We start from the raw sequence: 25388 nt of genomic DNA, 5'->3' as shown, positions 1-25388 counted from the left end.
ATATCAGTTTTTGTAACAGGAGTAAAGCATCACACACAGGAATTTCCATTTCAAGGTTTTACTGATTTGGCAAAATATTAAAAACGGATTATATCATTTCACAGCTTTAAATACAAGAAGCATATTTATTAATGATAATATAAAACAAGTAGTGAAACATTGTCAAAGTCATTAGCCTACATGACATTCCTCAATACACTGACAAGAAACAGCGATACCAAGCGATACCAAGTAGCAATATAGTAGGAGAGGCGAGAGACTGAAGAAACAAAAGAAACTCAACAGTAAGTTTGGTCACTTTCCAGAAAGAGAGAACAGATTAGTGAAGAAGAGTCATAAAAGAGAGACAGAAAAGAAGAGACATATTAAAATTGGCACATTCATAGTATGTCAGGGTGTGCAGTAGTTAATACAGTTGCTACACCGAACGAGAAGAGGGTACGGTTTGGAGGGTAGCAGGTTAGAGACAGGAACCATGCAGTGAGTTCAGCCTGCTGTTGTCATGAGTGGTTACAACCACACTAAATATGGCTGCCAGATGACACATCCAACTGGTTTTTGTATTTTTTTTTCTCCCCTCTACCGATCACTGTTTTGTTTTTTTGGCAAGGTGAACGAGGCTCCTGGCTCCAATCAAAGTCAGCTTCCTCCAGAATAATTGTACGCCGTCACCTGCTACAGCTGCTTCTCACGTTGCTGTTCTGGTTGAAAGCGAGCTAACACAGCCATCGCATCCTACCCGAAGTCAAAATGTGTGTTCTCTATCCCAGACCAGCAGCCACTCTCTGTCCAGTAACAGTACTGAAGGCATAATAGAGGAGAAGGGGAGACAGAACGTACTTTGACATTCAGGCACTCTTGAGCAGCCACCCTGCAACACTGTAAAAGATCGGAGGTCACACGGAGTGCGTTCATGCGGCATCGAACCAGGCGTCACCACACCAGATGCACACGAACACACATGCTCACATGTGCAAGCAACAGAGCACCTTTAAATGCTAGCGTACACACACACACACACACACACACACGAGCCCTCACACAAACAGACACACACGCACACACAACTCACTTCTCAATAGGATTTTTAAAAAATGAAAGAGAAACCCATTTCAGTCCCAAATGGTCCTTCTCTGCCTTCCTCTCCCATGGAGCAGGCCAGTGGTCTTTCTCTGAGCTAACATTACTAATGTTAAAATAACTCTGGAGTTAAAGTAGCTTCATATCAGTAGCGTTTCTGTGGCACTGCAGTGGTACACAGATGCTTCAAACAGCTTTGTCCAGTCACTGCTGCGGTCCTGCCACGAGAGATGGGAGGGGTTAAAACACAGGTTTGATCCCCTTGTTGGTTACAGCTCCCCCCATTCAGGTAAGTGCAAAAATCCTCGTCATCTTCAACAACATTCTTGTAATTTCCTTCATCTTCGTCAGTGCCTAAGCTAATGCTGCCCAACATTTGAAGCATTGGCATCGTAGACAGATCCAAGATCAGTATTCAGCAGGAGAATACGTTCAGCTCCCAATCAGCGGCAGGTGTTTAGAGCAGTCATAAGGGCTTGTCAATCACAGTCACACCTGAAGTAACAGAAATAAAACAAGTTCAAACAACTATATCCTCGTTTTCTTATACAACAGGCTTCCATTTTTGGTAAAGCTTATAGTGATGGCCTGGATCAGGTGACTGAATCCTCTTTTAGTTGCACTACAATAGCTCTAAGCTGCTGGGGGTTTCCCATGATGCACTGAGTGTTTCTTCTTCACTCTCTGTGGATTGAATCTTTAGTTATTATTAAGTGGTTCTCATCCACAGTGTGTCTTTTGTCCCGTTTTCCTCTCCTCACCCCCAACCAGTCACGGCAGATAGCTGCCCCTCTGTGAGCCTGGTCCTGCCAGAGGTTTCCTTCCTGTTAAAAGGGAGTTTTTTCTTCCCACTATTGCTAATTGCTTGTTCATAGAGGATTCATTTTATTGTTGCAGTTTTCTCTATGTTATTGCAGGGCCTCTACCTTACAATATAAAGCGCCCCTTTGTAAATCATTCTGCACAGTATGGCTCAAGTAACCACAAGAAATAACAAAAGCCAACTTCAAGAAAGCATTGAAAACTGTGTGGCTCCATATGTGGAGCGCTGACCTGCATAACTGCGACCTGTGCTCATGCAGGTCGGCAGTAACGTCCACTTGTCAGTGATCGGATTGTAGAACTCCACCGAGGCCAAATTACAGCTTCCGTCATCTCCTCCCACCACGTAGAGTACATTATTTACAGCACACACGCCTGCACACACAAACGCACAACGATTAAAAGACATCTAACACAAGAGCACCACACATCCGAGGCTGCTTGGTGAACACACGCCGTGTTGCTTACCTGCATTACGTCGACACATGTTCATGTCAGCTACTTGTCTCCAGCTGTTAGTGGCTGGATCATAAACTTCACAACTCTTCCTCACCAATGGACCATCGTGGCCCCCCACAGCATAAAGTAAACCTTTTAATACACCCACACCTGAGGAAGGCATTGGACATGCACTTACTAGAGATCACACTGTGCAATGTTTTTCATTTAGTCCTCTTTTATAAGTAAGCTTCAGTAAAGATTTGTACTGACAAAAAGATCAGTTGTTCCATTTAGTATTTTAAACACAAATAACTTCAAAAGTTGACACACCTGCTCCACTGCGTCTTGTTCCCATCTCTGCTATATAGCTCCACGTGTTGCTTTTAGGGTTGTAAGCTTCTACTGTACTTAAACACTGCCTGGTGGCTCCGTCATAACCTCCAACAGCATAAAGGATCCCTGAAAAACATGCAATCCATAATTTAGAACGAGGTGCAGGGGCGGATAAAAGACACAAGTGATGGAGGAACTATGATATTTTTAATCACACCGCTCTTGCCATAGTATATATCGTAGTACTGTAGTATTTTGTAATAGTGGTTTGTTTTAAAAAAGAAAAATATGAGCTCTACTGAAGCTGTTTTTCCTTAGTTTTTTTTTCACCTTCTATTTCTAAAAGCTAATTTTAGTTTGGGAATCATATTCACCATTGACAACGCCGACTCCTACACTGCTGCGTCGGGTGCTCATGGGCGCCACATGGAACCACTCGTCTGTCTTAGCGTTATACGCCTCAACCGTAGACAGACCTGCAAACACGCAGAGCGTCAATCAAAAATACAGCAGTCAAACATTTTGAAAATTCTCTGCTGTCACATTTTTAAAGGACATTTGGCGTCACACGCTGATGTCACGACCACACAAATAAAAAAAAGCGTAGCAGCAGACCTGTGCTGCCGTCAAAGCCTCCAACAGCGTACAGGAGTCCGTTGAGCACAGAGGCCCCGAGCGTCGATCGACGGTCCTGCATGCTGCTCACGCTCGTCCAGCGGTCCATCATCGGGTCGTAACAGTCGACCGTCCGCACGCGCAAAGAACCGTTGAAACCGCCCACCGCGTACACGCATCCAGCCACATACACAACACCTGAGAGAGAACACAAAGTTTAAAACATCTTTCATTCTCCTGATCAGTGCTGAGTGACATAAAACTTTATGTATTTTTTATTCTCACTTTTTCTTGGGAAAATCCTGGTAGGATGAGAATCAAACTGGTGACATTCTTCAGCTCATTTATTATGATTACTGAGGGTTTCCTACCTGCTCGGCACCTCCTAGTTGGGAGTTCAGCCACTTGGTACCATCGCTGCTCCTCAAAGTCGTAACATTCAACACTTCGAATGGCCTTAGGAGCCTGACCGCCAACCACCACCATCACCTACGCACAACAGCGATGCCATTACAAGATCACATGCTGTTTTGATGTGGATGTAAGTGTTCATAGTGTGTTAGTACCTTAGGACAGCAGGCTGGAGTCCTCATGCGTGTGCGGGCGGTCTTCATCAGAGCTCTCTGGTCGGCCGGCAGCAGGTGGTACTTCATGGCCTCAATCAGGTAGTCTTTACAGGCACTGCTGTTCTTAATCAGAGACTCCTCCTCCACCCGCTGACACAAGTGAACAGTGAGGGAGGAACCGATCAGCTTGCATGATTTACCGTTACAGTACATCGCAGTGAGTGTGATGTTTCTGAGCTAAAGTCAGCATAAGAAAAACCCATAAGAAAGTGAAAAATCTTTGGCTTATAAAATATATAAGTCAAAGTGTGTTTATATCAAACTGAATACTGTCAGCAGGCATTGTTAACTAATTTTTTTTTAATATTCAGGAAATGACTGGTATTTGTACAAGGTCATGATGTTTTTTCAGTAAAAAAATAAATGCTAAAGGACTTCAGCCGCTGCCACTTTACTGTAAAAACGATTCAGCCACAGCAAACACTGCACTCAGTTTTGCACCAAGAAATAATCAAATCCACTTCTTTAAAGCAACAGAAGTGACAAAGAAAAATAAACATTCATTTATATTTTTAATTTCATCACTTTCAATAAAAGTGCCCTTTCTGACAAGTGAAGCACACATTCACTTTACATCATAGTTTGTTTGTTTTTTATACATATCTTCAACACATCAGTGAAGTGTACACACAGAGACACACAGACACACAACATCTTCCTGTCATAACCAACCTCACCAGCAAGATGACAGAATTAGAAAGCCTTTCTTGCGTGAGCTTGTTTGAACGTCCCAGAAACAATAAAACAGGCCATCGTTGAATGTTGAAGCACTGCTCTGCTGCACTGTTTGCACTCGCACGAGTCTGGTCTTTAAAAAGTATAAATTACATTATATTGTGTACATTGTCTACATTCATAATTTACTGTGGCACCTTATTCCTGTCAGCCCCTCTTTCATCTTTTATTTCCCACATTTTTTACTGAATTCACTTTTAATCACCTTTCCTGCCGTTTTTCTTTCTCTGACCTACATGTGGTTCATGTTCTGTATATAGTGCTTTTCTACATCACTCAAAGAGATGGGGAAAAAAAACATTAAGGAGGCTTTACACCAGCCCAGTTTCTTTTTTCTTTTTTTTTTAAAAAAGGATGACACACAAAAGGTTACTGGCAGCTGACAGTGCATAAAACTTTAACTCTACTTCATTTAAGTGCAGATTAAAGAACAGCAGCTAAACACACCTGCACCAGGTATTCTCTGGAGAGGAGCGGCAGGCGGACATGTTCCATCAGGTGAGCCAAATGCTCCTGGCGGACGTCTTTATCGTGGTTGACCCAAGCTATGACGGCCTCAAAAACCTGCACACCAGCGCACACAGGCACACGCAAATCATTGTAAAGTTTTTACTCTACTTCTGCTATACGTGCAAAATGAGAACGACGAGAGAGCGTACCTTCTCCTCTGAGGGTATGGTGAGCTTGTCGCTGGCGATAAGGCTGGACACTTGCTCCATGCCCAAATTAAGAAACTCCTCACTCCCGACCACCTCTGTAAAATGTTGCTCTGCGGGCACAAACTGCAGATAAACACAGCTGCTTCTCTCCACAACTTCATTAATTACACCTGTTCTCATTCTGTCTCCCCAGATCCTCCCGGACACGCGGACTCGTTTAAATAAAGGAACAGGGAGTGCTGCCACACACGTGCAGACTTTTGAACGCACAAACCTGCGAAGCTGTTAGCCTGCGTGAGAAGCTGGGAGCAGGCGTGTAGGTCAGCGAAGGCTCTTATTCCCAGGCAGTTGGACGGATGAAGCTGAGAGCTCAGGAACTCACAGCAAGCCTTTTTCACCTCGTTCAGCTGGAGCAGCCCCGCTGCAGGCAACAGCGCCTGAGAAACAAGAACACGAGGTTTGCACACAGGTTTCGGCTTTACTGCCACAGCGTACAGATCAGTACATTTAGAGCGGTGACAGGTTGGCCTGGTGTGCAGAAGAGCAATCTCTGACTCACTGACAGTTTACGTTGATGAAACTGTTCCAGTCTTTTTCAACTTTTAGACCAAGAGAGAAGTGAAAACCTAAAAATAAACTCAGCTGAGCTTAGAGCACAGCTACCAATCAAAGTGATCACATGCTGTACGTGCATCTTTTATAGTGCCTCTATTTGCACTGTGGTGATCTGATCCTTCCCAAGTTTAAAAAAAATCTATTCAAAGATGGAAACTGCTTTTCTGGTTTAATTTCGTGGGTTTTAAAGCAAGTAGAAAACTTCTAGAGAAAAAGCCTGATTAAATCACATTTCATCGTTTCATGAATGCATTTCAGAAATATTTACGTCAGAAAAACTTAGTTATCCAGGTCAGTGTCATCTTTTTTTAAATGACACCCAATATTAAATACAGCCTTATTTAAATACAGATGCAAGTTTTAGATTTTTCCTGAAACCCAGGAGATTTTTCCAATCACACTCACACCAATTTAGAATTACCAGTTAAGCCAGCCCCACTAACTGCATGTCTTTGGACTGTGGGAGGAAGTTAAAGTATCAGGAGAGCACCCATGCAAACACTGAAGGCCCCAGACTGGATTAGAAGCCACGATCTTCTTGCTGTGAGGCAACAGTACTAACTGCTGCACCACCTTGTCTCTCTAGCTTCTGGCCCTGCGACAGGGCTCCAGACTCCAGACCTTAACCCAACCATAAGCCCTGATCATAATACACGACTTCCTACTGAGTTAAAAGATTTCAATCCTCCAGCCCTTCGATTAGTAAAGACTGCTTGAGCCACAACACCAAAAACACTGAGCCTACCAGTGTTAGCAATGTAAGATCAAACCACCAACCTTTCGATTAGTAGTCACCCTGCTTTACCTCCTGATCCATAGTTATCTCAAGATAAGAAAAGCTTAAGAAGTGTGAAGACATAATATGGAAAATATGAAAGATATCATGTACATGTACATGTACAGTCTTCACTAGATCTTCAACACTTCACTGTCCCAGTCCTGCATCCTGCCGTGTCTAAAGTCAGCCACAATTGTCCCACTGCCAAAGCATACTAACATTAGCAGCCTCAACGACTACCGACCAGTTGCTCTAACACCTGTTATAATGAAGTGCTTCGAGAAACTGGTCCGACGTCACATCATGTCCTGCCTGCCACCCACACTCGACCCACTCCAGTTTGCATACAGAGCTAACAGATCAACTGAAGATGCCATCGCTACAACGCTCCACACCACCATCTCTCACCTGGAAGTGCAGGGCCGTTACGCCAGGCTGCTCTTTGTTGACTTTAGCTCTGCTTTCAATACGATACTCCCGGACAGACTAATAGTTAAACTGCTGGAAATTGGACTTCCTTCCACCACCTGCCGCTGGATCAGAGACTTCCTCTCAGACCGTGTACAGAGAGTTAGAGTGGGGCCTCATCTTTCCTCAGCCCTCAGCCTCAACACCGGCTCTCCACAAGGCTGTGTACTGAGTCCCCTACTGTACACTCTGTACACACATGACTGTGTTAGTTCCCACCCAGACAACACAGTCATCAAGTTTGCAGATGATACCACCGTGGTGGGGCTCATCTCAGGGGGAGATGAGACTGCGTACAGAGCTGAAGTTCAGAGGCTGTCAGATTGGTGTGCAGATAACAACCTGGACCTCAATACCACCAAAACAAAAGAACTGGTAGTTGACTTCAGAAGGAGGAAGTCCGAGCTGCAGCCTGTCAGCATCAACGGGGAGTGCATGGAAAGGATCTCCAGTTTCAAGTTTCTGGGTGTGCACATAGACACAGACCTCCAATGGAGCTCTAACACCTCTGCGGTCTTAAAGAAGGCCCAACAGTGTCTCCACTTTCTGAGAATCCTCAGAAAAATGGACCTGAAGAAGGAGCTGCTGACCGTCTTCTACCGCTGCTCCATTGAAAGTGTGCTGACATATTGCATCGGTGTGTGGTTCTCCAGCTGCACCACAGCACACAGAAAGGCACTCCAGAGGGTCATCAACATGGCCCAAAAAATCATTGGACATCCTCTTCCCTCCCTGAAGGACCTGTACAGCACTCGCTGTCTCAAGAGGGCACGCAGCATCCTACGGGACTGCACACACCCAGGACACCGGGTGTTTAAGCTGCTGCCGTCTGGCAGGAGGTTCAGGCTGCTGAGGTCCCGAACAAATAGACTCAAGGACAGCTTTTACAACAGGGCAATAGCCCTGATCAATGTAAATAGCTGACCTGACTGGATACCTCCCTGGACTTTTTTAGGGGGGAGGTAACAATGTTTAAAACAATAACAATAATATTTATATGTATAACAAGGTGCAGTAATAATTAATGTGCAATAATAACAGTGTGCAATACACATACACTTATTCTTCTTTTTTATACTAAGTTAATATACTGTGTTGTGTTGTTTGTTGCGTTGTGATGTGTCATATCGTGTCGTGTTGTGTTATATGTAGTGCCGATGTAGGACAGTTTTTCCAATTTCATTGTACTACTGTACTATGTATGACTGTGCAATGACAATAAAGAGTTATCTTATCTTATCTTATATTATCTACTTAGAATCATCAGCTAACCTAACATATGAGTCTTTGGACCATGGGAGGAAACCAGAGTTCCCACACAGAAAGCCCACAGCTGGCCAGCAGGTTAAAACCCAGAATAGTTTGTTTAACTCTTCACCTTAACCTGATAACCAAAGAGACCGTGTTTTTGTGTGAAGCTAACAAAGCCTTTGATGTGAATGAGCTTTAATGCATCGAGAAAGCTTGAACTAAAATGTTATTTTTGCCTTACAGGTAAATCACTTCCTGTCGAGTTTCCAGTGTGACACTGCAAATGCTGCAAACCTGCTCAGTGTGAGTCCAGGCCGTAGTTATTGAGCTAATGCATGTGTGTGTTTACCTGCACATTATCCTCCGTGACCTGTATCTCCGCCGTGTAGATGTAGTCAATCAACAGGCCCAGAGTCCAGCCATCCATCTCCTTTATCCTCACTCGTTTTGCCCTACTTTCTGCCATCTCGCCTGTTAGTACATGTGCACACGTTAGCTTTTCAGCACCACAAAGGTAGCAACTGTGTCAGGCACTAAAAACAATGAAAGGAACCGAATAGATGAGAATGGAGGAGGGCCGTTACCTGTGAACATAGCGTGAAAGTAAGGGCTCCCAGCAGCCAGAACCACTCTGTGAGCAGCAATCTCGACGTCCTCTGCCACAATGGTCACATCACACAACAGGCTCTGGCTACATGCACGAGTAGGAAACAGAAACCGTTACAGTTTACAGAAAGGATTTGGTGAGGACGAGGCAACAAATAACTGAAGAGACAGTGTGGGACACCTGCGCAGCTCGTTCATGACTTTGAACGCCTTCCTCATGTGGCGAGGGTTCAGAGTGACGGGACCGTGCCTTTCCACTCCGTCCTCTTTGTCCAGAGAGTGTGGACAAAGTCTAGTGCACCTGAGAGGAACAGTACAGATACGTAAACAAGAAGCACACAGGGAACACAAAACGCGTAACTTGAGAGCTACTCGGGTCTCCTGGTGCACGGCAATCACAGTGAGGACATCTTTTTGTTTAGAATCACTTCTAAACACCATAGCTTTAACCAAAAGCACAATCAGACACTGCGTTTAACTTCTCATTAAGTTTTCCAAAGTGTCTTTGCAATCACTTTAAACCCCGACTCGGCTGGTTTATCTCCTAGAGAAGATAAATTACTGTTGATTTGGAAACTGACGGTGTAATATTTCCTGATTTCCTGACAAAAAACACGCACACACTCAGAGGGCGCTGTATCAGGACCAAGCTTGATTTTCACATGCGTAAAGAAGGCATCTTCCCAGGAGTCCACAATTAAGATTAAACACTCATTTGTAAACTGTTTAGCAGTCCAGTCAAAGCTGCAGTATCAGGTAGTGCTTTGTCTTGTTTAAAATCTTATCTAAAGACCTTAATTATTAGTTTATATCAACAAGGTGCAGACTCTCAGTTGTAGCATGTAAAAGCTGAACGGTTCTGCTATAAATTCTATTATCATTATTATTGCTGATATTATTAACTGTTGTTGTTGCACTAGCGTTATGATTAGAATAGGGGATGCACTGCCTGAGACACTGCTGATACTTGTGTTTGAAAGAGCAGTTTAGCACATAGCCAATGTTGCCAAAGTTATACGCTTTGCATGCAAATTCATATTGTTTTTGTTTATTGTTATAATTTGTAGTTACATAGAATGCAGTCAGTCAGCATTTGTATGATGCTGCACATCATTACTGAGACATGCTGTGATGTATGGTTTGGAGACGCTGGCACTGACAAGGAGATGAAGATGTTAAGATTTTCATTGGGAGTGAGCAGGATGGGCAGGATTAGAAATTCATTTATCAGCGGGACAGTTCAGGTTGAGAAGTTTGGAGAAAAGGTTAGAGAGGCAAGGCTGAGATGGATTGGATGGAGAGTGGATATATCAGGCAAAGGATGTTGAAGATGGAGCTGCCACGCAGGAGGAAAAGAGGACAATCACAGAGAAGATTCATGGTTGTAGGTAAGGAGGCCATGCAGAGGGTTGGTGTGACAGAGGAGGATGCTAGGGATAAGGAGAGATGGAGGCGGGTGATCTGCTGAGGTGAGAAGAAGATGCTGCACATCTTAAAATACAAACACACCCTGCATAAGTTCTCCAGTCACTGACATAAGTAGTGAAACAATGTAAGAACACTGCAGCACTAATAAAAGTGCTTATTCAATATTAATAGCGAAAATGTTCTGAGAAAAATACGAGTTACAATTTAGAAGAAAAATGACTCCTGTGTGTAAGATATTATTATGCTGATGAATCAAGTAGCACTTTCAGGTGGCACCATAGTCCAGCAGCTCTACTCAGGGGCCCTTCTCCTGAGGGTTTCATGATAAGTCTGAAGAGGTTGTGAGAGAGAACAGGAAAAGTCCTGCTACAGATTTCCATTCATGTTTGAGACTCTGGCGTGTGTCGTAAAACATTGATTAAGCTTAACCTAAGATGGAACCTTCTGACTGCCCAAGGTGTTTGATAAGATCGTGTGTGTACTTTAAACCTTCATTATTGACTATTCATTAAAAACAGATCGATCAAGTTGGCTGAACTGTGCCGGACTAGAAGTATATATATATAATCCGCACAATTACTTTGTTATTTGCACCTCTGAGCGCACACCTCTGCCCTCCCTCTCCTGAAATCAAACATTCAACATGTACATTTACATGCTGCTCCTCTGTTTTCTGTCACAAATACACCCACACACGGCTGTGAAGCACACGTCCTCAGTGCCACGAACAGAAACAGAGGCGTTAGACCAACAAGCACAACGTTATGACACCACCACAGAGCCTGCAGCCTGATCCTGCAGCCACAGTCCCCGGGTATCAGTCCTCCCCACCCGGTCATTGAGCAGCCACACCGGCTGGCCGCTGTCTCTGTCAATGCGGCACCATCCGTCAAGCAGCCACTGGGAAACGTCAACACACACAGAGAGAGAGGGGGGGAGAGATTCAGCAGCTTTTTGCACTTACAGCGGATGACTGTCCATGATTCTGGTGTTTTTCAGAGGCTGAAAACTTGGCCCAGCGGCATGCACCATTCCATATCCACAGTGTCGTCTTCGATGGGTCTAAATTCAGGCGTGAATCACGGCGATCATCTGTCCAGAGGCGGAGAGACGGGCTGACGACAGCCCCATTAAAGCAGCCTGTTCCATAGAAACACACAGCCCGACTGCTGCGGTGACACTCTCCACAGACACGTTGCGATTCAGTCCGGCTGTTGTACCCAGCGGACTGCTCCTTATGTGGGCCGAAAAACGCGCAGGAAAGGCGCACACCGCCGGGTCAGACGGGGGTTGTTTTTACTCAGCGTCCCCTCTCTATTACTCCTGTGTGTTTATGGGTGCGAGAGGCGGACGGACAAGGATACCTGTTATTTTCCAATCGCTGATTAAAACGCACAAACAAGGACATGTCGGTAAAGACGGTCCTCTGAGCAGCCAAGGCGTCCCAGAAGAAAGCGCTGTCTCCCTCTAGCTGTGGGAGACTCACGAAACTGAACAAACACTCCGTTCAGTTTGTTCATAAAGAGACAGCTCATAAACAGGAACAGAGGACCTTACATTATAAAGTAAATAATTTACAGTATCACAAGGGGAAACTGTAAAGTGACACTGTAAATACTTTAGACTTCATCATTTACTCCAGGTTTGGTCTTATTATGATGGACAATTTATGCCCTATTTTTGTTGCATTACTTTTTATTTTTTATTCAGTTTAAAAATAAGAACATGAAACGTGTTTTTTGCTTCTCATCAAGCCCAAATTTTTATATCTCTAAATCTGACTTTGTAAATCAGAAACTGCTTTATAATGTCACAGTTTTGACCTCGTACTCTAAATTTGATCCTGTTATAAATTTGACTTGGTTGACTGTTTATGATCTACGTTTGTATCATTTTCAGCTACAGACTCAAGGTGTTTGATTTACTTTCATAAACTATAACAAGTTATTTTGATATACTACCGCGATTTTGATTAAAGGACTCAAACTTTAGATTTTTAAAGTCTAAGTTATACTTTATTAAATAAGGTCAATTTATAAATCAGTAAGTTGGAATTAAAATTTTCATGGCAGAATTTAGATACTATGGATTCAGATTTTAGATATCATATTACTGAGTGTTTGCCTCATGCTAAACCTGCCTTAGCATTTCTCTGTTTTGATTTTATTACGAAATTTGTAGTATTATATTAAGTAAGTCAGTTTTATTTATATGCACAGTTAAGACCAATGTGTTTTGTAGTAAAATAAATAAATAAACACATAAAATAATACTATACTATAATATCTAACAAAAATTTTCTTTGCACTACTTCGAAGCACTTTGCAATTTGTTCTCCGATGTATCTTTCTATTGTTTTTGTATATATTTCTCCTGTATGCTATTTATTCCTGCTGTCTACTATTTATATTTTATTCCAACACAGCTGATGTGGAGCACCCACGATTTCGTTGTACATGTACAATGACAATCAAGTTTTATTCTATTTTATTCTTTTCTATGTCTTTTAGCTTTATATCTTTCACTACTGGCTTAAATTCTTGTTATTCTGTTCCTAGTAAGTCACAATTTTGATTAAATTTAAACATAGGATTACAAAACTTTTATTTATCATCAAGCACAAAGTTTTATTTTAGCATTTTACTTTGTAAGTCAACATTTTCTTCATCGGCATCATATTTCTCACTTATCAGTTTACTTTTATTTCATTATTTGGACACTTACTCAGAACCCGTATACAGCAGTACATGCCTGGGGCTATTGTCATGCTGCACAATGAGATCTGATTGAGACTGATTGCTTCATTATCTAATAATTCTGTGTGTATCTCGCAAACATGACCACAAATACTCATATATCTCATCCTTGCGACTAATATGTTCTGCTCTTCTCTCCCAAGTCATGTCTTTGGAAGTCAAAAACTGACATACATGAGCATTTATATTTTTTATTAGTCTTTCTGTCAATTTAGATATCTGCCTGCATTAGACACACACTATACAACATGTTAAATGTAGTCCATGTCAATCAGAAACTGTACTAAAAGAGTGGATAACTGCTAATTAAACACATTAGTGTTACATTCAAAATCCAGGTTTCTTCATGTCAGGACCACAGACCCATTTGCAGACATTTTTGTCCTCGGAGCACCATCTGTGAGGATATTTTGCCTGACTGTACTGTTTGTGAACATGCAAGAGCTGTGAGAATGAGCAGAACAAATCTGCTGTGGTGTGAAGACACCAATTACATCAGAGACAACATGCTTTCATAATGCTCTGTACTCACTACTGACTCAGTGTAGTGGTGACCTGGAATAAAAGCTGTTGGCAGGTAGATTTGTTTAAACCAAAATGCCAAGATAGCAATGTTATTTTGTTTTTATGTAAACACAGAGGACAAATAATTTATTCCTAAATTATGTTTTTTGAGCAACAGTCTCATGTGCGTCTAGTATTATTATATCAAGTATTACATCTATTGATGTAATACTTAATTTCCACAAAACTCAAGGATTTCTAAAGGAGTATCAATACCGAACCAAAATGCCACAACCCATTGTTTTTATCCTTCCATGCCATTTAAACACTGACCCTCTGGTTTGCACCAAAGGCTCGGTTCAGTGTTTTATCAGAAGACGATGCAAAGCTAGTTTTAGAGGTTGAGTACTACTCATTTGTGACCCACCAATAAACCCGAGGAGTACACCTTGGAAATTTTACAGGGCGAGGTCAAACCTGTTTCAATCACTATATCACAAAATGCACTCTGCAAAAAAAAAATAACTAAGACTTCAGTATAGTTTCAAAAATTATCATATTTTATTTTTACAATAAAAAAAAAATACACAATGAAAATATTTACATAAATGAAAACAGAGGAAAAAAACTGTAGAAATATTGTAATAACCTCCCCACATTTCTGCAGGAAAGTGCTCTTTGTTTTAGATACAGTCACATTACACTGCCATCCTTCAAATCCAGACTTTATTTGCCGATTACTTCAAATGAGGCATACACAACTGATGAATGCAAGCTCACATATCTTGTTTCTGTGTCATCTCCAGCCAGCCTTGGCGGACTCAGGTCAATCCCAACCTTGCAGAGTCTTTATTTTGGCAAGCGACTGTTTTGCTGTTTCCAGGCGGTTTATTACACACACTGGATGCATAACAGCACATTTTGAGAGCGGGGCAGTTTCAAATGATGTGACTGTACATGTGGTGTGTTAGTTTTGCTTTAAAGGGGCAGGGGGCAGATTTGCAGAGGCTTGCTCCAGAAAGGCCAGCGGTCCAGGAGGGGGAAGGTCTGAGGGTTTACGATGCTGGCCGCTCACATCCTCCAGCACTTGTTGCCAGTGGTGTAGCTTCGTCAAGTGCTTCTGAACCAGCATTTCTTTTCTCTGTAGTTCATTACGCAACTCTGACACATCCTGAAGTGAGAGGACAAGTTGACGAATTGAGAAAAATGAATAATACATACATTCATGACTAGTTGTTTATTTTATTTTGCACAAATAACAAGGAAATTTATTGGAAACATAAGTGGACCCAATTCATTGCAATAGTTTACCTCTTTCACCACTTGCTCTGGTTTCTGCACAGACAGCTGAAGCCTTTTCTGTAAGAAGAAGCACTCAGTCTGCCGAGCCACATCCAGAAACTTTTGTATGCACTGGTCCACACCTACAATAAGCACAACACATGTCAGCATACGGACTAAAATGTGAAATGTGGAAAATAAAAGTGTTGTGCTTCACTGACCTGTTCGAATCTCCTCCTGGTCTGTTCCATTAACGTAATCTTGGCTCACCAGGGATGCAAAACATGCCTAAAGAATAAAAAGAGACAACATTCTTAAATCATAACAGACATTCTGCTCAACCATCTCAAATTTGGCTAAAACTTTTAAGATCAAAGGTCCAAAATCTGGGGCGACCGTGGCTCAGGGGGTTGGGAAGCGCATTTATGACCGGAAGGTCGCCGGTTCGATCCCTGGGTTCTCTGTCCTGGTCGTTGTGTCCTTGGGCAAGACACTTTACCCTACTGGTGTTGGCCAGAGGGGCCGACGGTGCGATATGGCAGCCTCGCTTCTGTCAGTCTGTCCCAGGGCAGCTGTGGCTACAACTGTAGCTGCCTCCACCAGTGTGTGAGAGTGAATGAATAGTGGAATTGTAAAGCGTTTTGGGTGCCTTGAAAAGCGCTATATAAATGCAATCCATTATTATGACATGTATGATGATTTCTGTGAAATGCTACCTTTCTATATCAGATACTTTTTAGAAAAATGATCTGTTGACCCACTTCAAGCATGTTTTTTCTCACCCTGAAATCTGCCTTGGGGAGTCAAACAAGTTCACAGTCTTGCAGCATTCATGGCAGTAGTCAACATGCCGTAGCAGTCGTAGTATTTGGGTAAGCGTGTTGCACTAGACTGCTAATTACGGCATGTGGAGATGGAAATCTGAACTATTCACATGAAATGAGTTACTAATCCCCTTTTCCCTTAATTATTTTGCTGTACCATAAATGTTGAACTGATACTTGTTACGTTGTCATGCTTTTATTTTTTTAAAGTTTTTGAGATATTTCTGATCACACACTGCCTCAGACTGCCTAGATATCTAAAATAGTATTTAACAAATGAAGCTAAAATTTCACAGCAATCATTATAAATTTCAAACCCTGAAACTTTCAAGCAAATCAAAGGTGCTTAAGCAGAAAATGTTCTTTTAAAAAAAAGTGATGATTTGATGTGGAATGAGTGATGTTCCAGCTTTGAGTCCAGGCAGTTTTCTAGACTGCTTGTCCTCAAATAGATTAATTAAACTTTAAAATATGTGAATAATACCTGCCTCCCAACCTACACAAAGAAATTAGCAATGCTGTTGATTTGCAACTGAGGAAAAATACGATAAAGACATCAATGCTAGTAAAAAACTGTAACTAGAACTACTTCTATGTTTATGCCTTAGTGAAACTTAAATACAGTCTGCATTAAAGAGCTCCATTCTTGTGTTTGTCACTGGGTGCAGAGATTTACTCTGACAGCAGCATTATTCACAGTGGTTTCTGATGTCAGGTGATAAACACCTGGCACATAAATGGCATTCATTCGGGCAGCGAGGTTTGATAGTAGCTCTTTATCTGTGGATATCCACTGGGACATCTGGGTTGTACCCTTTTTCTTTGGAGATTACATTTGTGTGAAAGTGTTTGTACGGGTCTGTCTCCAAGCTTTGTCATCTTGTAAATTTTTCCAAAGACATGCTGAAACTGGTTTCATAATATAAAACCACAGCTATTTTTGAAGAACTAAGGTCCCCAACCAAAAGCAGTTAGACGCATGTGAGAAGATCCTTCGTGTAATTTATATTGTGCAAAGAGAACTCAGCGTGGCAGTGCAGCGTGTGGTCTGGACACAAGCTCAGCCGAGACATTTCGACGTGGCGTCACAAAATTAAAACGACCGCAACAACCGTGAAAAGAGTTGGATAGACATTGCTGCTCAATGTTTTCCATTAGCAATTTAGCAAAGTTGATGATGGGGGGGCTGTGTGAGTGAAAGACCGAGAGGGAGAGCGAGAGACACAGTATGAGCACTCAGGTCGCATCAGAGCATCGGGCCGTATAGTATCGTGACCTACGAACTTCTAATACCTGCGACTCAATCGTACAGTTTGAGCAGGAGCTGAATGACGCGACTGAAGAAAAAAAAATCGCACAGTGTTTGCCCAGCTTAATGCTAGAAGCATAGCGCATTAAACCAACAAAGGAGTCAGATGTACATGATGTGTGAAGTGTGTGTCTATTGTGTTTTTTTCTTTTTTTTCTTTAGTTAAGTGACAAAGAGGGAGGATTATGGTGTTTTAGGTGTTAGAAAAAAAAAAAGACAGCAGCCCGTGTGTTTGTTACCAAGTGTCTGCTAATTAGCAGGGCACAGACAGGGGGCGAGGCTGGGACTTTGTTACACGCCACAATACTTGCTCATAATAATAATAATTATTATTTTTAATAATTTTAAGAACAGGACTTGAATGTAAAATGGGTACACCCTGCGGTACAACAGCACCAGCAAACAAACACTAACTCTAACCGGCTAAAGCTGCTAGCGACAGTTAGCATGCACAGCTAAAGGAAGCCAGCACTGAAGACTCCTACCTCAAAAGAAGCCTCCAGTTCATCCACCAGCGTGTTGCTTCCTTGCGTCCTGGGAGCGGCACTAGCAAAACTCGGCTGGCCCGGTCCGCCGGGACCCCCGACAGGATGTGCACCAGGAGGCTGCTGGCCGCTAAACATCCCACTCATGGACGAAGCCATCTTGATCCGATTGTTTTTCCCCTCTACAGTCCGCGCATGCGTATACAGTCTACAGAGCTTTCTAGCCAAACTTAGGTGGACAACCTTTTGCACATCTTTTGGGACACAGTGGCAATATCTTTCTGGTCTGTTGCTTTTTTGTGGGGGACATAATTTAGTCAAAGCGTCCTCCTGAGAGATGATAGTAATCTATATCTTTATATACATTAAAGCTTCTGAGTAATGTCTCATATTTTGTACAGTTGTGTACCAGAAATTGGCAGCAGCTGCATCACTGTAGTGGAATGCAAACGTAGTTTAAACACCCCTACATACAAGTCTTTGTCCTCAAAGAAACTGTTTTCCCACTTTAGTGTGGGTGCACTCAAATGATGCAGAGTCCTGACCTCCAACTCATCGAACACCTGTGGGACGAGTGAGTCAGGTATCATCCAGGAGGAGAGGCCAGCTCACTCATTTTGCCATCTCTGAGTGGAAGCAAATCTGCAGCCAGGTTTCCAGAATCCTTCAAATAAAAGAAAATAAATAATTTAAATAAAAAACTGGGGGCAGTGCCTTGCCCCTAAACTAGCAATAAATAAATAAATAAATCATCACATGACTATAATGAGGTACACCGTGTACATCCATTCTCAATAGAGCATGTTTGAACAGTGACAGTCATACAAAACAGTTTTTATTTACCAGTAAGAATTTATTTATTCATACTACAAAAAATACTGTTGATGCTACACAGCTTCAGGATGACAACAGGACCAGGGACTGGTCTGAGACTGATGCATGTGGTTTATGGAAACAGTGAAGCTCAGATGTTTTACAAAAATATCTCCATTTCATATAATTATATCAGTTTATCCAGTGGCCTGTTTCACACTGTGTGGCATTTGACCATCGTGTTTGGCCCTCGGTCTGTTCCTACACTGTTGAGTCTTGCTAGAAGATTGGGAAATAGTCTAATCAATATTTGTTGTCCATCTCCTTTTAGCCATTGTGGGCTAGACCAGCAGCAAACTCCACCAGTGTACGTGTTGGTCTTCCAGACATGCCTTTCCTCAGGTAGGGGACTTCGTCTTTGTTACTCATCACACCGGCGATGTCCAGATGAGCCCAGTGAGGAGCTTTGACAAACTCCCTCAGGAATGCAGCTGCAGTGCACGCACCACCAGAACTAAAAAGAAATCACTCATGAGAAGAAGAAAAAAAAAATTCCAATTCATTGCACACTGGAGCATTGACTGGACGTCTCTCTGCTGCAGCGATGCCTCTAACAGGAGATGAGACACAGATACGTACCGGCTGTACTTGCCGATGTTGTTGAGGTCAGCCAGCTGGCTGTCAGTCACCTGTTTGGTGTAGTGCTGGAACAGAGGCATCCGCCACACCCTGTCACCTGTCACAACACTAGCCTACAAACACGGACACACACACGTTAACAGAAGAGCTGATGAACTGAGACACCGTGTTTTAACGTGTATCTGCAGTACCCTGTGCAGCTGCTCCCAGAGCCAGTCAGAATTTGTAAAGACTCCTGCTGCCGCTGAGCCGAGCGCTACATCCATCGCACCTTGAAGACAAAATACGCCACGATTTTGACATTTGTCTATGATTAATGTCTTGCAGCATAAAGAAAATTTGATGTCACTGTGTAAACAAACTGCTAAAGAAATCCTACCTGTTAGCGTAGCAACATTGACAATGGCTCTGGGGTTGAAGACATGTCCATAACAGAGAGCATCAGCAAGGATCAGTCTGCCCTCTGCATCTGTATTATCAACCTGGAACACAAAAACAAAAACACTGTACAACTGTACACATGCAGTAAATGTCCTGGTACTTATAGTGGTGTGAAAGAGAAAAGTTATCCAAACCTACCCGATCCTGTGTGAAAAAGTAGTTGTGCCTCTTGTTAAATCATAAATTAACTCTGATTAACCACATTTTTTGGAAAGCTGAGTTCAGTTTCACTAAATACACTCAGGCCTGATTACTGGCAGACCTGTTGAATCAAGAGGTCACTTACATAAAACCTGTCTGACAGGTTAAAAGATCTCAAAACGCAACACATCATACCATGATCTAAAGAAACACTTTTGAAACAAAGTAATCGGGATCTATCAGTCTGGAAAGGGTTACAAAATCATTTCTAAGCACTCCAATGAACCATGTTGAGAACCATTATACAGGCATGGAGAAAACATGGAACACTGGCGAACTTTCCCAGGAATGGCCGGCCTCAAAACATTACTCCAAGAGTACTTCGATGAATCATCCAGGAGGTCACAGAAGATCCTGAACAACATCTAAAGAACTGCAAGCCTCACTTGCCTGAGTTAAGGTCAGAGTTCGGGATTCAACAACTGATGAGACATAAGTTGAATTTTTAGAAGGTATGTGTTCCATTACATCTGCATAAAGCCGACACAGGATTTCAGAAAGGGAACATCATGCCATCAGTAAAATAGGGTGGTGGTAATGTTATGTTCTGGGGCTGTTGTGCTGCCTCAGGACCTAGAGGACTGCTGTGGTAAATAGGACCATGAATTCTGCTGTCTACCAAAACATCCTGAAGGAGGCTGTCCAGCCCGTCGTGACCTCAAGCTGAAACGCACTTGGGTTCTGCAGTAGGACAAGGATCTAAAACACACCAGCAAGTCCACCTTGGAATGACTTAAAAACAACAAAATGAAGACGCTGGAGTGGCCTAGTCAAAAGTCCTGACCTGAATCCAATTGAGATGCTGTGACATGACCTTAAAAAGGCAGCTCATGCTTGAAAACCCTCCAGTGGGGCTGAATTACAACAATTTTGCAAATAATTGGGCTTAATTGGTTGTTGATCAATGGTCATTACAATCTGCATATTAATGATAAAGGAACTGACCTCACAGCCCATTGTTCATTCAGTGGGCTGGTGTCAGTCATTGTACAAATATACTGTTTATAAGGTTGGGGAAACCTGCAGTCAGCTGAGACTGAAGAAGTCATTTGGATGAGAGACAAATCATTTCTCCCACTGAAAACGCTACGTCCAGACTAACAGAATCAACCCTTTGGGATCTGCAATGATCATTGGGCCAAAATTCCTCCGCAGTGCTGGAAAAGTTATCACAAACACTTGATTGCAGTTGTTGCTGCCAAGGGTCGTCAACCAGTTATTAGGTTTAGTGGGAAATCACTTTTTCCACACAGGGCCATGTAGGTTTGGATTTTTTTCCCCCTTAATAATAAACACCAGCCACAAGCACATTCTTACAGCACATTAATCCATGTCCAAGCACCTTCTAACATTCAGAAGCAATTCCAAGTTCTTGCAAATTGATCCATCAGCTTTCTGACTGGTAGATGGCACGCTCTAACACTTGAGCCACAGTGTTGGCACAAGCACACTCAGGTAGCAATTCGATGCCCATTTCAGGATTCCACTAACCTGGATTGTTTTTCCATTCTTGGCTTTGACAACATCACCTGGTTTAGTAGCCTTCCCACTGGGCATGTTCTCACATAAGGGGGCCAGACCTGAATGAATCAGGGCAGTGAAGTGCTCAGACTTACACATATTATGTATGACAAAAATAAATTTAAAAAACAAACAAACAGGGTATTTAATATCAAGATGCTCACCGACAATGTTGACAGGGAGTTTCAGAGATGCTGCTGTGACGATGGAGGCGCACACCGTGGCAGCTCCGCCCATGTCGGCCCTCATCGCATCCATAGAGGCAGAGGGCTTCAGAGAAATGCCCCCACTACAGACAGAGAATCGTAAAGACAGCACTGTATGGTGTATCTGATCCCAGCCCGTATTGCTGTGTGTTACCTGTCAAACGTGATGCCTTTCCCCACTAGGAGCAGCGGAGGCTGCTTACTGTCAGGAGAACCGTTGTAATGTAGCTCCAGGAAGACAGGGGGCTCCTCTGAACCTTTAGACACACTAAGGAAGGCTCCCATCTGTTGTTCCTCGATCCAAGCCTGCGGTCTACAATGGCACAGTTTATTAGACAAAAACACTTCTACTTCATCTACTCTTCAGAACAAAAACAGGATCGGCAAATATACAACAGTAATTCACTTATTGGGGCTATTCTGTGCAGGGTGTACCCTGCCTCTCGCCCTGTGGCAGCTGGGATAGGCTCCAGACCCCCTCTGATCCTAAATTAGGTAAGTGGAAAAGAATGGATGCATAAAAAAATATTTTTTATATGCCTTCAGTCGGGGGAATGGGACGATTTTGTACAGTATTTGATTAGAAACTGATGAGAGGAGGCAAAGTAATTTGAGAGATAAGAGATAAATCTTTATTGTCATTGCACAGTCATACCTAGTACAATAGTACAACGAAATTGGAAACTGAATTGAAAGGGTCCTGAAACCTGGAGGGGAAATTCTTAGATGCCAAAGCGCAGTTATTTTGAAGATGCTCTGTTGTTTATCTGTTTATAAGAGTATGTGCCATGCCTAAAGGCCACACACAGCTTTTTCTTTATATCAATTAAACACTGTGTGTCTATTACACAATATAAACATGGTAACATCTTGTTCAACCAATTGAACAAGTCCAAAGAAAATCAGTTCCCCTATGAAAGAAAACAGATCAGCCCATGACTTAAAAAAAAAAAATATGAAAAAAATGTAAATAAATACATTCAGTGCTCAGAGCTAGAAGAAGAAGAAGAAGAAGAAGAAGAAGAAGAAGAATAACAATAATAACAATAATAATAACAATAATAATAACAATAATAATGACAATACATGTTTTTTTTTTTTCTTCCTGATTTTGAAAGCGGTGCCGGGGATGATGATGATTAACGAAACACTCACCTCTTGTGTATGGTGACTCGATCAGCATGTGGAGCCAGTTTCTCTTCAATGGTTTTGGCAAAAGCAGTAGGCGTGATGTGATTGGCCGGCGCTTCCATGAGAAGCCGTGCCAGGTTTTGGCCCTCTGCATACACGATGCCTTTCTCCCAGCCAACCACGTCAGCGCTAGGAAGAGTCAGACACAGGAAGTAGCATGTCGCTGTATTTAAAGCGTTAAAAACCTCTGACAGTCAGCGAGCTTCAGTTTCTCGAATCTACCTGCCGTGAAGCTGCGTTGTTACTTTGGTCTTCTTCTTGGATTTGAGCTGGTCATAATGAAACAATCCCAGAACGGCACCTTCTGCTGCTGACTGGGCATCACCACAGCTGTCCACCTCCACGTGGCTCACCTCCAGGTCCTGAAGCAACCGGCAGCCAGCTGAACGCGCATGAATGACAGAAACAAACCAGGTACGAATTCAGCATAAACCCGAATGAGTGCAGATGAAGATGTAACATGCAACAGAAGCAATTCTGTGCAATAGAACCTGAAGGTGACAATCTGCATTACCTCTGAGCTAAAGGTCAAATATGATGCATTTATTTTTACCTTTTAAACATCCTAGAGGCATTAAAGATAGGTAACATTCGTGTCCGAATCAGAGGATGCACTTTTTAAATTTACTTTCACTTTGAGATCCAAAGCATTTCAGAGGTGCTGTGCTATGCTCCAGTACCCAGAGTACACGGATTACACAAGCACTCATTCGCAAACGCACCTTAGACTTGTACAAACATTTCTAAGGGTGTCAAAGCATAACAGCAGTTTCCACACTGACAGATTATTATAGCATGACTGTTTGATTAACAAACAGAAGGAATAAGAAAAGGCAGAGTTAACTTTGTGGCTGATAAAATTAATGGTCAATGACTTTGGGATATGTCATAGATGGAAAAAAAAAAAAAAAAAAAAGAGCCAGCTGAGGTGGTTCATGCATCTGGTTGGGATGCCTCCAAATGGAGCTTTTCTAGTCACACCCAACTGCAAGGAGATCCCGTGGAGGACACTGAACCCGCTGGAGAGATTGCATATCTCACACCTTGAGATCCATCATAAGGAACTGGAAATATGTAGGAATGCCACCAGAACCATGTATTGGATAAGTGGAAGAGGATGGATGGATAGATGGGTGAGATAATCTACTAATCAGAAGATTGGTGGATTTATCCCTGGCTGATGAAGTGTTCGCTGAAGTTTAAAAAAAAAATGCTTGTATTAATGGGGAATGTTGTATAAATCTTTGAGTGCTCAAATAGAGTAGAAAAGCGCTATATAAGAACCAGTCCATAACACATTTAAGCCATATTGCACAACACTTTACTCCTTCTGTTATACACACCAACGGCATACCTGACACAGCCTGCCTGATGTTCTCTTTGCTGGTGTCCCAGTTTTCTGTGCGACAAACACCTGCGTTGTTCTTACCCAAACCGACTAATGCTACACATGGGAAGTCCTGCAGGAGACACACAAACAACATTCATCAGGAGATCTTAGACTGAGTAGACGGGGGTTTATAAACATAAAGTCACACCTTGTTACCTTGTGAAGTCCATAAAATACTCTGCTTTTGCCGTTCTTGAGTGCAGGCCCAGAGCTGGGAAATACAAATGTTTATGAGGCTAATCGCACACAAAGGATGCTGTTCACTCTCAGTCTGCAGGTAAAAGAGACTCACAGTTTGAGCAGCTCAGAGAGCTTTCCGGAGAGAGACTTGTCAAACCCTGCAGCCGCCTCTGTCAGGTGAAGAGTGCCCTCATCCTCCTCCTCCTCCTTCTCAAACACTCCCAGCACCAGACCCTGTAGACACACAAACACCGTTTAATATGATAAAAGATGCAGACGGCCACATTCTCACGCATGAACCTGCAGAGCATCTGAACCAACACACGGAGCCGAACTGATCTGAAACTGAATGAGTCTCGTGTGGTGATGATGATGATGATGTAACTGTCACCAGATGCTAAACTCACCTTTCTGTCGCTCAGCTGAGTGTGTGAGACACAAAACGACCTGCAGGAGTTTGTCCGCACCGCCGTCCGCGCAGCTGTCCTCACCAGAAACATTGTCATCTGTTGCACACACACCGAGAGCCCAAATAAATCACTTTTAAAGGTCGTACACTGAGCATGTGCGAGAGGAAGCCGATCGGTCGCGTTTATTTGTACGTCACAGTGAGACGACGGAGAGAGGGCTTTGTCGCCACCTAGCGGCAGATGGATAATTGATTAAGAGCCAGTATTACGGATACTGGTGGTATTATTTGGCGATCAAAGCAGTTTAAGAAGACCTAAAGCTGGAAAAACATGTAGCAACTTCATACTTTTAATGAACACTTTATATTTGTTTTCACGGGTTCCTTATTTGTATGTTAAAATGGCTGTAATATAAACTGATACAATCGCCTTTGTTTGACTTCACTAAGTAAAACAATCTTGACATAAACTGCAAAAAGATAAAAACACACACAGTATTTATCTTCAGTATTTTTATTTTTGACTATAACATGAATCTACTAATAAATATTCTTTCAAGCTTGACATTAAAAAGCATCATCAGTCTTCTTCTGGTCAATATTAGTAGTAGGTACAGCACGTCTCCATTATAAAAGTTAACTGTATACATGGAATGATTTTTAGGGGATTCTCTAACATCATTAAACCATGTGTATATGTGTGTGAATGAAGGGATATCGGACGTTATATGTTGTGGACCAGGGGTGGGTAGTTAATCTTCCCAATGGGGTCATATTAGAA

At 42.5% G+C, this 25388-nt stretch overlaps 3 protein-coding genes across 3 annotated transcripts; all 3 read right to left on the bottom strand.

Annotated features, from left to right (window-relative positions):
- Positions 1–1056: 1056 nt before the first annotated feature.
- On the bottom strand, positions 1057–11924 carry klhl2 (kelch-like family member 2). The gene is made up of 15 exons (XM_026171430.1): positions 11422–11924; positions 9211–9330; positions 9008–9114; positions 8773–8894; positions 5586–5748; positions 5312–5421; positions 5100–5216; positions 3858–4007; positions 3663–3780; positions 3292–3489; positions 3051–3152; positions 2674–2802; positions 2371–2511; positions 2134–2277; positions 1057–1575 (listed from the first exon to the last, which is right to left on the bottom strand). The coding sequence occupies exons 1-15, from the start codon at positions 11487–11489 to the stop codon at positions 1547–1549; spliced, it is 1818 nt and encodes a 605-aa protein (XP_026027215.1). The 5' UTR covers positions 11490–11924; the 3' UTR covers positions 1057–1546.
- Positions 11925–14310: 2386 nt separating this feature from the next.
- med28 (mediator complex subunit 28) lies at positions 14311–17837 on the bottom strand. The gene is made up of 4 exons (XM_026171429.1): positions 17617–17837; positions 15220–15286; positions 15029–15141; positions 14311–14888 (listed from the first exon to the last, which is right to left on the bottom strand). The coding sequence occupies exons 1-4, from the start codon at positions 17773–17775 to the stop codon at positions 14685–14687; spliced, it is 543 nt and encodes a 180-aa protein (XP_026027214.1). The 5' UTR covers positions 17776–17837; the 3' UTR covers positions 14311–14684.
- Positions 17838–18445: 608 nt separating this feature from the next.
- lap3 (leucine aminopeptidase 3) lies at positions 18446–24809 on the bottom strand. The gene is made up of 13 exons (XM_026171428.1): positions 24606–24809; positions 24311–24432; positions 24175–24229; positions 23983–24088; positions 22851–23010; positions 22593–22757; positions 21592–21750; positions 21396–21520; positions 21202–21290; positions 19448–19550; positions 19260–19339; positions 19069–19181; positions 18446–18943 (listed from the first exon to the last, which is right to left on the bottom strand). The coding sequence occupies exons 1-13, from the start codon at positions 24702–24704 to the stop codon at positions 18757–18759; spliced, it is 1563 nt and encodes a 520-aa protein (XP_026027213.1). The 5' UTR covers positions 24705–24809; the 3' UTR covers positions 18446–18756.
- Between the last annotated feature and the right edge of the window lie 579 nt (positions 24810–25388).

This window comes from Astatotilapia calliptera, chromosome 6 (genome assembly GCF_900246225.1).
Source record: "Astatotilapia calliptera chromosome 6, fAstCal1.2, whole genome shotgun sequence".
Lineage (NCBI taxonomy): Eukaryota > Metazoa > Chordata > Actinopteri > Cichliformes > Cichlidae > Astatotilapia > Astatotilapia calliptera.
The sequence above is the reverse complement of the archived record's forward strand: the minus strand, read 5'-3'. Positions and strand labels throughout refer to the sequence as shown.

Bases quoted from the DNA above. Each gene is read 5' to 3' on its own strand.
- klhl2 (XM_026171430.1), bottom strand. From the start codon at position 11,489: ATGGTGCATGCCGCTGGGCCAAGTTTTCAGCCTCTGAAAAACACCAGA. The intron at 9,115-9,210 runs GTGTCCCACACT...TCGTGCATGTAG, and splicing joins GTCATGAACGAGCTGCGCAG to CCAGAGCCTGTTGTGTGATG. The intron at 2,278-2,370 runs GTAAGCAACACG...TTGTGTGTGCAG, and splicing joins CATGTGTCGACGTAATGCAG to GCGTGTGTGCTGTAAATAAT.
- med28 (XM_026171429.1), bottom strand. From the start codon at position 17,775: ATGGCTTCGTCCATGAGTGGGATGTTTAGCGGCCAGCAGCCTCCTGGT. The intron at 15,287-17,616 runs GTAGGAGTCTTC...TTTATTCTTTAG, and splicing joins AACTGGAGGCTTCTTTTGAG to GCATGTTTTGCATCCCTGGT. The intron at 14,889-15,028 runs GTAAACTATTGC...CTCTCACTTCAG, and splicing joins CAGAGCAAGTGGTGAAAGAG to GATGTGTCAGAGTTGCGTAA.
- lap3 (XM_026171428.1), bottom strand. From the start codon at position 24,704: ATGACAATGTTTCTGGTGAGGACAGCTGCGCGGACGGCGGTGCGGACA. The intron at 24,089-24,174 runs GTAACAAGGTGT...TGTCTCCTGCAG, and splicing joins TATTTTATGGACTTCACAAG to GACTTCCCATGTGTAGCATT. The intron at 18,944-19,068 runs GTACGTATCTGT...ATTTCTTTTTAG, and splicing joins AACATCGGCAAGTACAGCCG to TTCTGGTGGTGCGTGCACTG.